Here is a 15,085-nt window from a genome sequence, read left to right as displayed (position 1 = left end):
GAACTGTGAATTTCCTTGAGAGCTAGGTGTATTTTGTTTGTTTTTAGCTTTCTTTGTATCCTGGCTCTCAGCACAGTGCCTGGCACATAGCAGATGCTTAATAAATGCTAACTGACTAGTTATTTTTGCCTTTTTCAATTTCTCATTTTTCAGCATAAATGCCTTGTGTCAGGAGGTCAGGTTGTACTGTATCTATTTGCAGTGTCTTCATTTTTTATCCTTTCTTCAAATCTGGCACTGATGTTTACTTTTGCTCTAATTACAATGTAATAATTTTATGTGGTCTTACACCACATATATAACTGATTCTGAAATAACTCCAAATAGATAAAAAAACAATCTTTTTTCTGTCACTTATAAGACATAGTAAATTTCATTGTTTTATTGATGCTACATAGTGCTCAACATATATAGCACCTCACTCTCTTCTTGAAGACAAACTTTATGATATATAGATATGAGACTTCTGAGCAGCCTATGAACTTTGGTCTCTTTCATTTTAAAAATCTGAATCATATTTTACTGTCCACCTTAACATTAAAGTAATCAAGTGTTAAATGACATATTTCATGTATTTTATCTCAACCAACACTTAAATTCTAACAATATTTAGTCCAAACAAGAATGGCTGATACCAACTGAAGCAAAATACATTTTGATGGAAAGATAGTTTAGTGGAAAAAGGACTACATCTGGAGTATGAGGATTCAGGTGCAAATACTAGCTCTGCTATTAATTACCTTTGTGAACTTAGGCAAGTCACTTAAATCTCTCTGTGCTTCAGTCTCCTCAACTATAAAACAAGAGAATTCAACTAGAGTTTCTTCAAACGTTCCTTCTCATTTGAGATCTATAATTCTATTATGTTATTGGAATATATATAATTATATATACAATTAATTAACCCAAGTGGTAGAAAAAAATATTGTTTCTCATTCAAGAATTAATTTTGATTTTAAAAAACCATCCAAATAATAAAACATCAATTTTTGCCAAATTTTGAAATAAAAACATTAACTTATGCTTTGATTGTGATGTCTTCATTTACTGATAGGCTTCTACTGTTAAAAACAATTTTCAGTGTAATTTTTTCCCAAGAAATATTAGCTGGTTATTCAGAAATGTTTAAGTATATAATTCCCCTGCATACACCAAGAAGGTGACAGTTTTATTACCATGCATAATTCTCAAGTATTTACATGCAGCATAAATATATTTTAAAATAATTTTTCTTTTTCTGGTGCAACGGCACAAAATATGTGGAAGAAGTAAGATGTGCCATGTTTGTACTGTTTTAATGTTCTGCTAACTACTTGATTGACAAGACCTCCTATTTTTATAGCTAAGTCACTGCTGAAAGTAAGCAATAAAGATCTCGACTTCCCCTCCTAAATCTATGCAATAGCATTCTGCCACATTGCCACTAAACCATATAACTGACTTTAGAAAAAACATACTTTTACTATGTATTTCCATCTAAATTGTTTCTAAGCACACAACCTATTTATTATTCATAAATACCACATTTGTAAAATTATCTTGAAATGATAAACAAGGAACTAAACATAGAATTTCAAAGATAAACTTACCACCAGAGTTATTGACTGTCTGAAAATTATGTACAGCTTGATGTGAATAGTAATTATCATAGAATTCAGCTGGGTTTTGTAGGGGCTCGTAGTTGGCACTGAGCTGCATTTCACTGGGACCTTGCTGGTAAGATGGACCTGAGGAACAGTGATTTTCCATAGCGATGTTCATCATATGTCCCTGGACTCCCATAGAGTTATAGGAACCACTCATACCAGGTGGTGTTAAAGGTGGGCCTGGTTGAATGGGTCCTCCAGCTTGATTATGAGGCCCTAAAAATCCAGGTGGACCAGGTTGCAATGGTGGGCTATGTGGCATTGGTGGGCCAGGAGGACCTGTACACGGGTGGTGGCCAGGGGAACCTGGGTGCATTGCAGGACCATTGTGTCCCTGAGACATGTTAGGACCAGGACCTGGACTTGACCCTGAATTGTACATATTCTGAGGATGTGGGTTGTTTCCCTGAAACTGTGGTCCTGGTGGTGAGGCACTGTTATAAAATGCTGGTGGCCTGTAAAAAGAAAAAAATATTTTACCATTTTTCTTAACTTAAATCTTGAGAAAAAAAAGTGTAAATACCTAAATGAATATTCATAAGCACTTTCTACCAAAGACAGAAACAACAGATATTACCTACAAAGTTTTTTAAAAGTATTAATTTTGCTTAACATTTACATGACTTTTTTTGTGTCGCTTTTCTTATTTCCACTGCTTCCTCAATTCCTATTGACTACCTGTTGCTTCCTTGGAAATTCTTCTTGATCTGGCTCTGCCTTGATTACTGATGTTATTACAAAATTTGGTTATAATCTTAAATACTATGCTATAGAACAGACATGTAAAAATTCCAGACATTTTCAAAAGCCATTTTTCCTGGTTTGTACTGTAATACAGTATCAGTGTATATCACAGTACATATCATAAGATGGAAATTATAGCACTTATTTTCTTAATACTTTCCTCAGTGGACAATGGGAGTCTGAAACAAATTCTCATTACTAATAGCATCAATTTTGTCTCTGTTTATAAAATGGAAAAAGAACCCTCTTCTTTATTTATCCATATGTGATAAATATTCTCTGAAGAAAGGAACTACAATGTTTATTGTAACTATATTTATGTAACACTGGAAAGTGTATAAATTGCCTTACATATATTTCTCTATTTGAGCCTCACAACAACTCCATGAAATATACTTAGAAAGTATTATTCTCATTTTTACAGAGGAGAAAATGGCCTTTGGGAGGTTAAGTAACCTGCCTATGGTCACATGACTATCAATGTTGTAGTTTAAGTCCCAGTTTTCCTAATTCCAAATCTAGTATTATATCTACTATAATATACTGTTAACATTTTTTTAGTTCTCCTCATTATTGTTGCTCTCTCCCTACAAAAAAATCTAGCAGTGGTGATAGGCAGGTCATCTCCACTGCTGTCCAGTGGAAACATACCATCATACAGTCAAACTTAATACACAGAGAATTATTCTAAAAATGTAGCCACAATTAGTACAAAAGGATTAAAATTATTCTCTTAGTTTCATTGCTTTTTCACCAAAATTCAATGTCTGAAAATAAGTGCCAAAACTGAGGACATTTCAAGTTGGTTCTATATTTTCTTTAGGATACTTTGGGATACTTAACATTTGGAAATTCCTTTCAGTCAAACATTACTCATGCTAATTAAGCACACTCAACCTTTAGTGATAATGTTTCAAAAATGGAAGAAATGTTAGAGATACCTTTTACAAAGTGTAAAATTGGTAATTCCCTTCAATTTAATTTAAAATTTATTAGCACCCACTGCAGAGCACCTTGATAAGTGCTAGAAAGTTATAAAAATTAAATAACTCAAGATCCTTTGGGGAAGGTACTTTTGTGTAGAAGAAAAAGCACTGGATTTGGAGTTAGAGCTTAATTAAGTCTTAGCTTATCTAATGTGATTTTTGGCAAATAGTTTAACTTCTTTAACTTCTTTCAGCCTCAACTGTTTTATCAGTAAGGTGGGCACAGCAATACTGACATTAGGAGGATTAAATGAAATAAATATGTACAAAATGATCTGTAAGACTTAAAGCCACTTGTGAGAGATTGTTATTACCACTGTAATGATAACTGGATATCATTCAATAACTTTTGGGGGTTTTCTGTTTCTTTTAGTCTGTAAGAATCATATTTACTGAAAAGGAAAATACATGTTAGAATTAGTCCTGTCCTAATATACTTGTTCACTTTTTTTTTTACTAATGTATCATTTTACTCACATTTCATTTTTTAAGTCTTTCAAGGGTTATCTCCTGATAATGAATAGCTCTAAAGTTATTCATTAGCTTATTATATACTACCTATCATTTGGGCCACTAGATAAATAAAGAAGTGGAGAATTACACTGGTTGTTCACATTACCAAACATCCAACCTATCATTCTGGCACTACTTGAATTCATTTGGATGGACCAGCAGTAAGTTCATATTAAAATTATAGCATATGGGGCAAGCTTTACATAGTAGTTATAAATATCTTTGATATGTTGTTATAATAATTGCTATCTGTTGATTTAAGTAGTCACATGTTTTGGTACAAAAGAACAGCAATGTTATGGTACTTTGGGATCCACTGATGCTTAATCTTCCCTCTATTTCTTCAGAAGCAGTCTGGAGAAGAGGAAAATGGGAGCATTTAGTAATTCCTGAATGCCATAGAACCAATTATTAGGGCAAAAAAGATCAAAGGTAGCTAAAAGTTGATTCCTTTATTCTCTTTTGAAAATGTTAAACTTATTAGAAAAACAGATCTAAAAGGAAAAAGAAGCTATCTATGATCTTTTAAAAATATCACGTAGACTAATGCAGGAAATTTGGGAAATCCAATGGCTGACTCTCTCCCTAATCCTGATAATAGTTGAATAAAGGCTTCTTGTCACACAGAGAAATTTAAACACTAGCCTCAATGGCTATTTCGAGGCTACTTAAGCTTAGAAATATCTTGAAAATACTATGGAAGAAGACTGCTGGTTAGATGATAATAATAAAAATTATTCACAATTAGGCAACACTTTACAAAGCACTTTCCTGACAATTCTGTAAGAATCTGAGGACTTGGGTTCAGATCTTGGTCCTGCTACTTATTACCTGTGTGTCCCTGGCAAAGTCACAACCTTTCTGGGTCCCAGAGATCTCATTTGTAAAATCAGGATGTCAGACTCAAATGATTTTTAAGGTCTCTTTCAGTTCTAAATCCTATGACATTAGTAGGTAGGTAGTAAAAATATCATAACTGCCATTTTATAAATGAGGCTCAGAGAGATTAGTTGACTGCCTTAAGTTCATACAACAAGTAACTGGCAGGGCTGAAATGTGAATCTAAATCCTTTGACTCCAAATTCAGTGCTCTGAAGCAGTAGTTAAAAAAACTAATTCTTAGAGGTCTCAGTATTGTTCTTTAGCAGCACAACTTCTAAGGGCAGCCACAAACACTTTACTGGTACCATATTGGAGAAGTGTAAATGATGGTTCCAGAAACAATTCAGATTTTGGGAAGTTACTAGACTGTTAGATACTGCCTTGAAGTGGGGAAAGTTGTTGCCAGACCTTGGAAAGGCACATTTGCAGTTTCGTGAAAAAGAGTTTTCATCTCCATGTTAAAATGTCTGGTATCTTCCAAGATAGCACTTCTCCATAAAAATCAAGGAAGAAATAGTATAGGGAAGACTAGACAAAACAAAATCAAGGCTGAAATCAAAAGGACAAAATTATTCACTACAATGAAAAAAATAAAACTAGTAACTAACAACTTAACATTTGTTAAGTTTAGTGAACTATTAGGTATAGGGATCATGTGGAAAGCAGAGAAAATGATTTCATTTTACATAAGATTCAGACCTTTGTTTGAATGCACAGTATTTTGCTATGATTGGAATTTTGACTTACTTCTTCCCAATTTTATGTGCTAAATCCACAGTAGGTTTTACAACTATTTCAAAGAGAGATGGAATTTTCTTAAATTCATCAGAAAGATCTCCTTGAAAATTATCTTCTGGTTCTGAAAATGAAAAATGCTCTGGTGGGGTTGGCAAAAGGCCAACTCCTGGAGGTGGTTTAGGAAGAGGAGCAATGCCACGCCTTCTGAGTTCTTCTAACTCTCTTTCATCTTCATTTTGTGGTTCCTCTTCAGTATTCAAGACCTAAAAGAAAATTACATCATCATTTTTGTACAACTGAATCTAATACGAAAACAAGTTTCTGACCAGGGTATCATTTGACCTCTGAACAATTCCTAATGCTGTATTATTCATACTAAATATATTATCACACATTTTCTTAAGCAAAAACAAAAAACTTTTCTTAATTTCCCACTATTTCCCCTCAAGCTATCATCTCTCTCTTTTCTATCAAACTCCTGTAAAGAAGACTTTACTTGCTGTCTCTACCACTGACTCAATCCGTTGCAATCTACTTTTAATCTCTACTACTCTAGTGAACTCCCTCAAGGTCACTAAATTTCCTACCACCTTTTTATCTATTATCTTTTTTGAACTCGGCATCATATAACTCTGTAGACCACACCATCATCTTGATAGTCTTTCCTGCTGTTGGCTTCTTTGATGCTGTATTCTCATGGTTAATTTGCATTTTCAACCAATACTTTTTGCTTCTTCTGCTGAATCCTCATCCTCCTCTCACTCCTTACAACAATGGGTCTTCCTTAAGGTACTTACTGTCTTTGGTCCTCTATTCTCTCTCTTATTATCTCTTGTGGATTTAATGATCACTTTCATGCAGATGACTTCCAAATCTATATTTTCACTTCTCAAATTCTCCCCAGAGAGCCAAAACCATATTTTTATTCTATTCTTTTTTTTTGGGGGGGGTAGTGCTGAGGCAATTGGAGTTCAGTGACTTGCCCAAGGTCACACAGCTAGTAACTGTCAAGTGTCTGAGGCCAGATTTGAACTCAGGTCCTCCTGACTCCAAGGCTGGAGCTTTATCCACTGAGCCACCTAGCTGCGCCTCAAAATCATATTTTTAACTGCCTGCTGTATACTTCTACCTCTCTATCCCATTTACACTTAAAATAATATGTCTATAACACAATTCATTATCTTCCTCCCTAAACATGGTCCTCCCTCTAGTTTTTCAATTTCTGGCAATGATGCTTTCATTTTCCCAATCTCATAATCTTAGAATTATCTTTGGCTCTTTCTTCTCCCTCATCCCACACATCGAAACAACAGAAAATCTTACCAATCCTACTTCTTCAATTTCTCTTGTATCTGGCCCTTCATTCTGACTCCCACAACAACCACCCTTGCAGGGTGCTTACTTCTTTCTTATACTACTGCAATAGTTTCTTAACAACTATCTTTCTGCCTCCATTCTGTCATTTCTACAATCCATCCTCCACATTGCTGCCTGACTAATTTTAATGCATCCCTATTAAAAACTTTCAACGGCTCCCTACTGTCTAATTTATAATATATAAACTCCTGATATTAGAATCCAATGCCCTCCACAACCTGGTTCAAAACTACCTATCCAGTCTTACCTCATATTACCAATCTTTATATCTTTTACATGCTAACCAATTAGGATTACTCTGCCCTCCTCCATTCTTATTCTTCCCTCTCCCATCTCCAGGGCTTTGTATTATATTCTCTACACCAATCTTTTAAAGTCCTTCCCTTCCTTCAAGACCCAGCTTAGATCCTACCTGCTCCTTGAAGCCTTTGCTGACCTTCCTAACCTAACCTACTCCCTCCTCAAATTTCTTACAGTATTTTGCATGGACTTTGCATTTATGCAGCTTACCATGGAATTACATTTATACAAATAAATGTACTCGCTTTTTTATGCCACTGGAGTATAAGCAATTTGAGAGCAAGGCTTATGCCATATCTATCAACATATGCCTAGGACCTCTCACACTGTCTTGTTTGTAGCAGGGACTTAGCACATGTTGGTAGAATTGATAGGTCAAATATTTATTGAATAATTCCTGTCTATTTCAATTTGCTTTTAAATCCCAGAAGCATGACATTATTTAGACCTCCAGACATCTAATTACCTAAAAATGTTAGGTCTTTTTCGTTAACTGCCTAACAGATGCATAATCCAATGGAACACTGAGCCATGATGATGTTAATAACGTACACTTATATAAATGTTTCCCCTTAACCAATGAAACAGTAGTGGATATTTTATTACTTTCATTTTGCAGATAAGAAATTAAGGTTCATTGTCACAAAACCAGTAATAATGATGGTAATTCTTGAAATCATGTATCCAGAATGAATAATTAATTTTGAAAGCACCAGAGGGTTGATGAGTATAATGACACATCATATCTCAAGATATATAATCTGTTCAAAATTATGAAATTCAGTGAGAACTGGAAATTTCCAATAGTTTGTTCCTCTCTTAAGGAATTTTCCTGGGGAAGGGAAACAATTTTTAATTTATAAAAATTTTCTTAAAACAATTTAGAACTTTTGTCAAACTACCAATGAAAGCATAATAAACTCATTCCAATTTGGTCCAAATTCAATTCAATTGAACAAATATTCATTAAATACCTACTCTGTGCAAGGCATTCTGGGAATATGATGACAAAAAAGACAGTCCTTGATCTTATGGAACTTACACTCTACTGGGGGAATATGACATGTACATAAATAAATACAGAATTATTTAATAAATAAAATAACACAACTAGGGGATGAGAAAATATTTCATAGAGAAGAGATACCTAAACTGTGCTTAATTAGCTTAATTATTAAAGGAATTTAATGTTTCTGAAAGTCAGAGATAAGGAGGGTGTACATTTCAGGGATGAGAACAACCTATGCAAAAATACAAAGGGAGAAAAGAGAATGTCAAGTTTAGAAAAATGGCAGTCTAGTTTGGCTGGAATATACATGAAAGAAATTGATAAAAAATAAGAATGTAAAGGGAGGTTGGAGTCAGATTATAGAGAGCCTTAAAATCTAGGATGAAGAATTTGTTACTTTATCCTAAAGGCAGTCAGAAGTCACTGGAGATTTTCTGAATAGGGGTTGATGACATGGTCAAACCTGTGCCTCAGAAAAATTTTTCTGGCAACTTTGTGGATGATGAATTAGAGACTGAAGTCAGGGAGACCAATTAGAAGGTTTTAAAACAGGAATGATGTGATAGGGCATGATGTGATAAGGGCCTAAACAAAGATTATAGCCACATGAATGAAGAGGAGGAGATATCTGTGCCAAATAATGAGAGTTGAATTACAATGAAATAACTGCTGTGAGAATTGTGGTAGTAAAATAAATAGGATATGATAACTGACTGAATATGGGGAGTTGAGGAAGAGGGAAGAATCTAGGAAACTCTGTCAAAATGAAACTAGATGACCAGGAGGATTCTGACCTTCAAAAGAAATAACTGGAAGGTGGCATAGATTTATAGGAAGGAAGATAAATTCTGTTTTAGAAATGTTGAGTTTGAAATGTCAAAGGGAAATCCAAGAGAAAATGTCTATGATAAAGGTTTGGAATTCATGAAAGAGATCGGAGTTGGACATAGAAATCTGAAGATCATTTGTGTAGAGATGATAACCCATGGGAGTGAGTGAAATCATTAAGCAAGAGGTCATATGGAAGGAAAGGAGTACAGGACAGTTTGGGTGGTTATATACACTTAGAGATGGATAATGATTGAAAAAAAAAGAAAAATGAAAAGGAATGGATGGTCAGAGAGGTAGGAAGGGATCAATGTTATGAAGCTAAGGGAGGAAAGAGGATTTTGGAAAAAGTGATGTTTAACTGTCCAAAACTGGCAGAGGTTGGGGGTATGAGGACCAGAAAAGCCCATTAGATCTAGTAGGGAGGAATTTCCATAAAGTAGTGGAATCAGAAGCCATGGCTGAGAAGTAAGTGGATGGTAAGAATGTGGAGGCAACATGTATAGTCTTTTTCCCATGAATATCCATTAATCAATGAATAAACATTTATTAAACACCTTCTATGTGGCAGGTATTGTGCTAAGCACTGGGGATACGAAAAGAAACAAAAGATAGTCTCTGACCTCAATCTAATGAGGGAGTTCACAATCCAATGGAGGAGACAACAAGCAAACAAATATATGCAAGGCAAGCTATATAAAGGATAAATAGGAAATTACATAACAGAGGAAATTATTAACTAGAATTAAGAGGGGCTGGGAAAGTTCCTGTAGAAGACAGGATTTTAGCTGGGACTTAAAAGAAGTCAGGGAAGACAGTAGGCAGAGATGAGAAGGAAGGGCATTCTAGACATGGGACACAACCAGAGAAAATGCCCAGAGCTGATAGAGCATCTTGTTGGTAGAATAGCCAGGAGGCCAGAGTCACTGGATTGAAGAGTACCTGGCAAGGAGCAAGGTGTAAAAAGGCAGGAAAGGTAGGTTGGGGCTAGGTTACAAAAGGCTTTGAATACCAAACAGAGGACTTTGTACTTGATTCTGGAGGCAATAAGGAGCCACTGGAATTTACTGAAGAGAGAGGTCAGATGGTCACACCTGTGGTTTTAGGAAAATCACTTTGGTGGCTGAATAGGAAGTAAAAGTGAAAGGAGTGGTGAAAGGCTTGAAGCAGGCAGACCACCAACAGATATTGTAATAGTCTAGACATAAGATGATGAGGATCTGTACTACAGTGGTGGCAAAGTCAGAGGAGAGAAAGGGGCATATTTCAGAGATGCTGCAAAGGTCAAATTGGCAGGCTTTGGAAATAGCTTGGATATGAGGGGTGAGAGATAGTGATAGAGAAATAGATACGGTAGGCCTAAAGGCCCACAGTAATACAGAAGGTAGGAGGAGGAAGGGTATAGGGAGAAAGAAGAGTCTGGTTTTAGACATGTTCAGCTTAAGATGTTTACTGAACATCCAGTTTGAGATGTCTGAGAAACAGCTGGAGATATGAGATTGGAAGTCAGCAGAAAGGTTGAGGCAGAATAGGTAGATTTGAGAATCATCAGCTTAGAGAGGGTAATTAAAGATGTGGAAGCTGATGAGATCATCAACTGAAGTGGTATAGAGAGAAAAAAAGAAGAGGGCCCAGGACTGAGCCTTGTGGGACACCTATGGTTAGAGGGTGTGAAATTAAATGAGGATCCAGCAAAAGAGACTGACAGGGATGAATCAGATAGGTAAAAAAAGAACCAGGAGAAGGTGGTGTTTTGAAAACCTAAGGCGAAAAGAATATCAAGGATGAGAGAGTGACTGACAGTGTCAAAGGCTGCAGAGAGGTCAAGGAGAAAGAGAATTGAGAAAAGGCTATGGATTTGACAACTAAGAAATCACTGAGAGATCATAAAAGAATACAGCAGTGAAAGGGAAAAGAAATTTAAGATAATAGCCTTCAGGGGACGGTAGGGCAAAATAAAAAGTTTTTTTTAAAGACGAGAGATACTGTGGCATATTTCAGGAAACAAGGAAGAAGCCAGCAGATAAAAGACTGAAGATGAAAAAGGAGGAAATGATCTATGGCTAAGCTCCCAAAGATTAGGAGAAGGGATAGGATTAAAGGCACAAGCTAAAGATGATCTTGGCAAGGAGGAGGGCTGCTTCTTCCTCAGAACTGAAGAGAAGGCCAGGTGAACCTACAGAAAGCTTTGAGGAAGCCCCACAAACAGGAGGTAGTCTGCTGGGGATGAGGGGAGTGGGATTATTGGGAATATTTTAAGAAGGTCAGAATGGATACTGCTGGGTTTATAATAGAGAATGAATCAAGGAAGGATAAAAAGATATTCTGCAGGAATAAGGATCAAATTAGTAGATAATGTGAACTGGATAAGCAACAAGTATAGATAGGTGAATTCATTTTAATGAGATAAATAAAATACACAAATTACAATCTTAGCCCCCAATTTTTTTTCCCATAATTAAAACTGTCCTTTTCTGGTGCCAACATTTGTTAATTTCTCTGTACAGAATATAGTAGCTTCTTAACAAGTGCTTGTTTGACTAATAAATAATTTTCTTTATAAAAAATATGCAGCTTAAAAAGAATTTCAGTCAAATCAATCTATGGGAATATACCAGGAATTATAGTGTGTATAAACTACTTACTTTGTCCAGAAGTTCTTTTGTTTCTTTAGTGAGAGGAGCATGGGAAAATTTACACTTATCTCCTTGGTAACATTTTGCTCCTGTGTGATAAAATTTGCAAGGAAATTCATGTAAAAATAGTATTAAGGAAGAGATCAAGTTAAAGTATTTTAAGACCATTTCACTGCCTGAAGAAAACTTCTTACTCCTATGAACTGATTTTTCTGAAATTATAATGCCATATATCTATCGGGGTACTGTTTTGAAATACATATGTATTTTTTTTCTTATCTGATCCTCACAACAACCAGATTGGTAGGGAAAGTAGTATTATTTCATTGTTTAATATACAAGGACTCTGAGAATGATAACTGATTTGGCCAAGGTCACACAGATAATTAAGTAGTAAAAACAGAATTTGAACCTACATCTTAAACCTTCCTCAGTTCAAGTATTTTTTAGAAAAGACAACTTAAATATACATTTTTATCTAGATGAAATATTTAACTTAAATTTTAAATGTTTATATATTTCTAAAATAAAGTGTTAGAAACCACATTTTTCTGAGTTTGTTGGCTATACCATGATTCATAACTATATACTTATATATAAAAATGCAGTATTTATGAATATTGTATTTCATGAATAACTTTCCCAATAATTGAGCAATAAAAAAAACTTATAAAATGTGATTTCTAATAGTTTTTCCTAATATCTATTTTATTTTGGTATGACTAAAAAAATGTCTTTTTAAATTTAACACAAGTTAGAAGCAAAAGTGTTATTTTCTGTAAAAATATAAGGCTTTCTTACATGTGGAAAGTAAGCTTTCAATAAATCCCTATAATTTATGCAAAAACTAAAGGGATTCAATATGTTATATTAAGAGTTATACAACAATAAAAAAAAGAGTTATACAACAAAAATTAGGCCAACTTTTCCTGGTATAAACACAAAGCTCCCATCAAAACGTTACCTTGACCATGTTAAATAGAAAGGATTCATAGGATCGGAGATTCAGAGTTGAAGCCTTTATTAGATTTTTTCTCTGAAAGAACTCCTTTTCTCTAATCAATGATATTTATGAAATTCAAAATACTCAATTAAATAGAAAGGTTAACTAAATTGGGTTTATATAGTATAACCTTCCCAAAACTAGAATCAAACCACTGTTAACTATTTTCTAAAAAAAGACTGCTGCTCTCTATGGCCCTCCCTTCTGCCACTCCGACTCCATCTTTAATCTTTTAGTTTTCTCTTTTCAGCAAAGGATATTATGCATATAAATGCAATTCTCTCCTTTGGTGCAATATCCCTGTATATAAAACTTGCAGATTTCCTTTTTTTTCTCCAACTCTGCATCATGATCAAATTTACATTGGTCTCCCTGTATACAAAAGAAAGAAAAATAATTTTGAAAACTGAGTACCTTAATTATGACTATAATAAAATCTCAATAACATTCCAATAACCAGAGTTACTAATAGTGCAAAAAGTTGATTAAAACCTCAAAAAGAATAGGAGACAGCCAATTCAAAAAGCTAAATTTCATATACTGCCTAACTGCTACTTTTTGTAAACTATACATACGAACATCAGCACATAGCATTTTCATATAAGGTTTAGCGTTGTGAAAGGTCAATTAGTTTTATTGCAACAATAAATTAGTAGCTACTAAAAACTCCTTAATAGAAAACATTTCTTAAAATAAATTGAAAGAGTACAGACTGGCAAAAAATGATACTTTAAAAATTTAATAATTATGCAGAAATTTAAACAAATATAAGTACTTTTAAATTAAATATTTACCTTAATACATCTTCCCTCAAGAAAATATTTACAAATTTGTTTTCCTTTATGTTCCACTGTATGCTGGTTTATGAACTCTTGACTCATATTCACCCATTTTTTCACAGGTTTACCATCCTATCATAAAAAAAATTCCATTTAAAACTACAAATGATATATTGACAGTTATGAAAATTTTAAAAAAATATTTATATCTATATGGTCCAAGAAAGTAGCAAGAGTTCAATATTTAGAATAGTTCTTTACTTTGTATGAATTGTGAAACCAAAATCATCAGCATGGGAAATTATGACTGCACACTTACTGAATGAGAGAGAAAGAAGTCTCTTCTAATTTACTTATTTTTAATAGAGTTATTAATATAAAGAACTCTACATTCATAATTTGATGGGTTGTTGATTTTGTCAGTATCGGTACTTTCTCCACCAATGCATTCTGAAACTACTCCATATCTTCTCATTCCATTTGATTTTTATTCATGTTTTTCTTGGAATCCTCCATAAAGGCTCTATTCAACCACTGTAGTTCCTTTTTCTTACTCTTTTACTATCTTTTCAGAAAAATATGGAACGGTGCACTTTGTGCTTCACACAATACCTGACACATAGTAAATCCGCAATAAATGCTTATTGACTGACTTGACCCTTAAACTACTAGAAGCAGCTAGGTGACACAGTGGATAAAATGCTGGACATGGAGTCATGTAATCTTGAGTTCAAATACTTATTTGATACTTATTATCAGCCTCAGGTACTTACTAGCTGTGAGACCCTGATCAAATGATTTAACCTGCTTGCTTCAGTTTTCTCATCTATAAAATAAGCAAAATAATAGCTCCTACCTTCCACTAACCTCTAATTTAGTTTACACATCAGTAAAATGAGGATAGAATAGCACCTGCCTCAAAGGACTGTAGTGAGAATCAAATGAGAGAATTTTTGTAAAGCACTCTGCAAACCTTAAAGTGCTATATAAATGCTATTATTATTTCTTGAATACATCATCATTAATATACTTCAAAGCCAAGTAATAATCATTATCTATATTTCTATAATTATTTGAGTTATAGAAATTTTAGTTCCGAGATCCTGTTGCTTCATGCCCTACAGTAACATAGCACTGTTCAGAGAATACTGTTGTTAAAGAGATGGACTTATGAGGCACTGAGCAAGACTGAAAGAATTCAACCATTTCCAAATTGAACCCAGTTCAATTTACCACTTTTACTCCTTTTCTCAGCTCATTATGCAACCATAGCACATATCATATCTATATAACTATGCATACATAGACACATATGCATATCTGAAAAAGTGTTTATATCAATCTAAGCAATCTATATTTCTTCAATATGGAAGGCTAGGCTAACTACATTATTGTGGATTTTACTGTGGATTTGCAGCATTTCAGGGATTAATGCAATTAGCAGGATGCTATCTGAATAGGAGCAAAAATTTTTGTAAGAGAGACCATAGGATATAGTATGTCAGAATTGAAGTTGGAAGATATGACCATAGCTCTAACACTTATTAGTTGTTTATGTTATCATGAGCAAGTTACCTCACATCACTGAAACTCAGTTTTCTCATCTATAAAAGTTATAATACCTAAATATTTTTCATGATTGTT

The 15,085-nt window shown here is 34.2% G+C and overlaps 1 protein-coding gene across 2 annotated transcripts in view; it reads right to left on the bottom strand.

The window, feature by feature from the left end:
- ZC3H6 (zinc finger CCCH-type containing 6) overlaps positions 1-15,085 on the bottom strand; it is a 78,741-nt gene that overhangs the window by 12,307 nt on the left and 51,349 nt on the right. For both annotated transcript variants that reach the window (XM_020987519.2, XM_020987514.2), the window contains 5 exons: positions 13,457-13,573; positions 12,923-13,034; positions 11,669-11,778; positions 5,519-5,772; positions 1,590-2,101 (listed from right to left, as the gene is read on the bottom strand). In XM_020987519.2, the coding sequence (XP_020843178.1) occupies positions 1,590-2,101; positions 5,519-5,772; positions 11,669-11,778; positions 12,923-13,034; positions 13,457-13,573 (1,105 nt within the window). The remainder of the gene's footprint in view (positions 1-1,589; positions 2,102-5,518; positions 5,773-11,668; positions 11,779-12,922; positions 13,035-13,456; positions 13,574-15,085) is intronic.

The sequence above is a fragment of the Phascolarctos cinereus genome, unplaced genomic scaffold (genome assembly GCF_003287225.1).
Source record: "Phascolarctos cinereus isolate Bilbo 61053 unplaced genomic scaffold, phaCin_HiC Scaffold_2;HRSCAF=192, whole genome shotgun sequence".
NCBI classification, from domain to species: domain Eukaryota; kingdom Metazoa; phylum Chordata; class Mammalia; order Diprotodontia; family Phascolarctidae; genus Phascolarctos; species Phascolarctos cinereus.
Note: the sequence above shows the minus strand (reverse complement) of the source record. Positions and strands in the feature narration are given on the sequence as shown.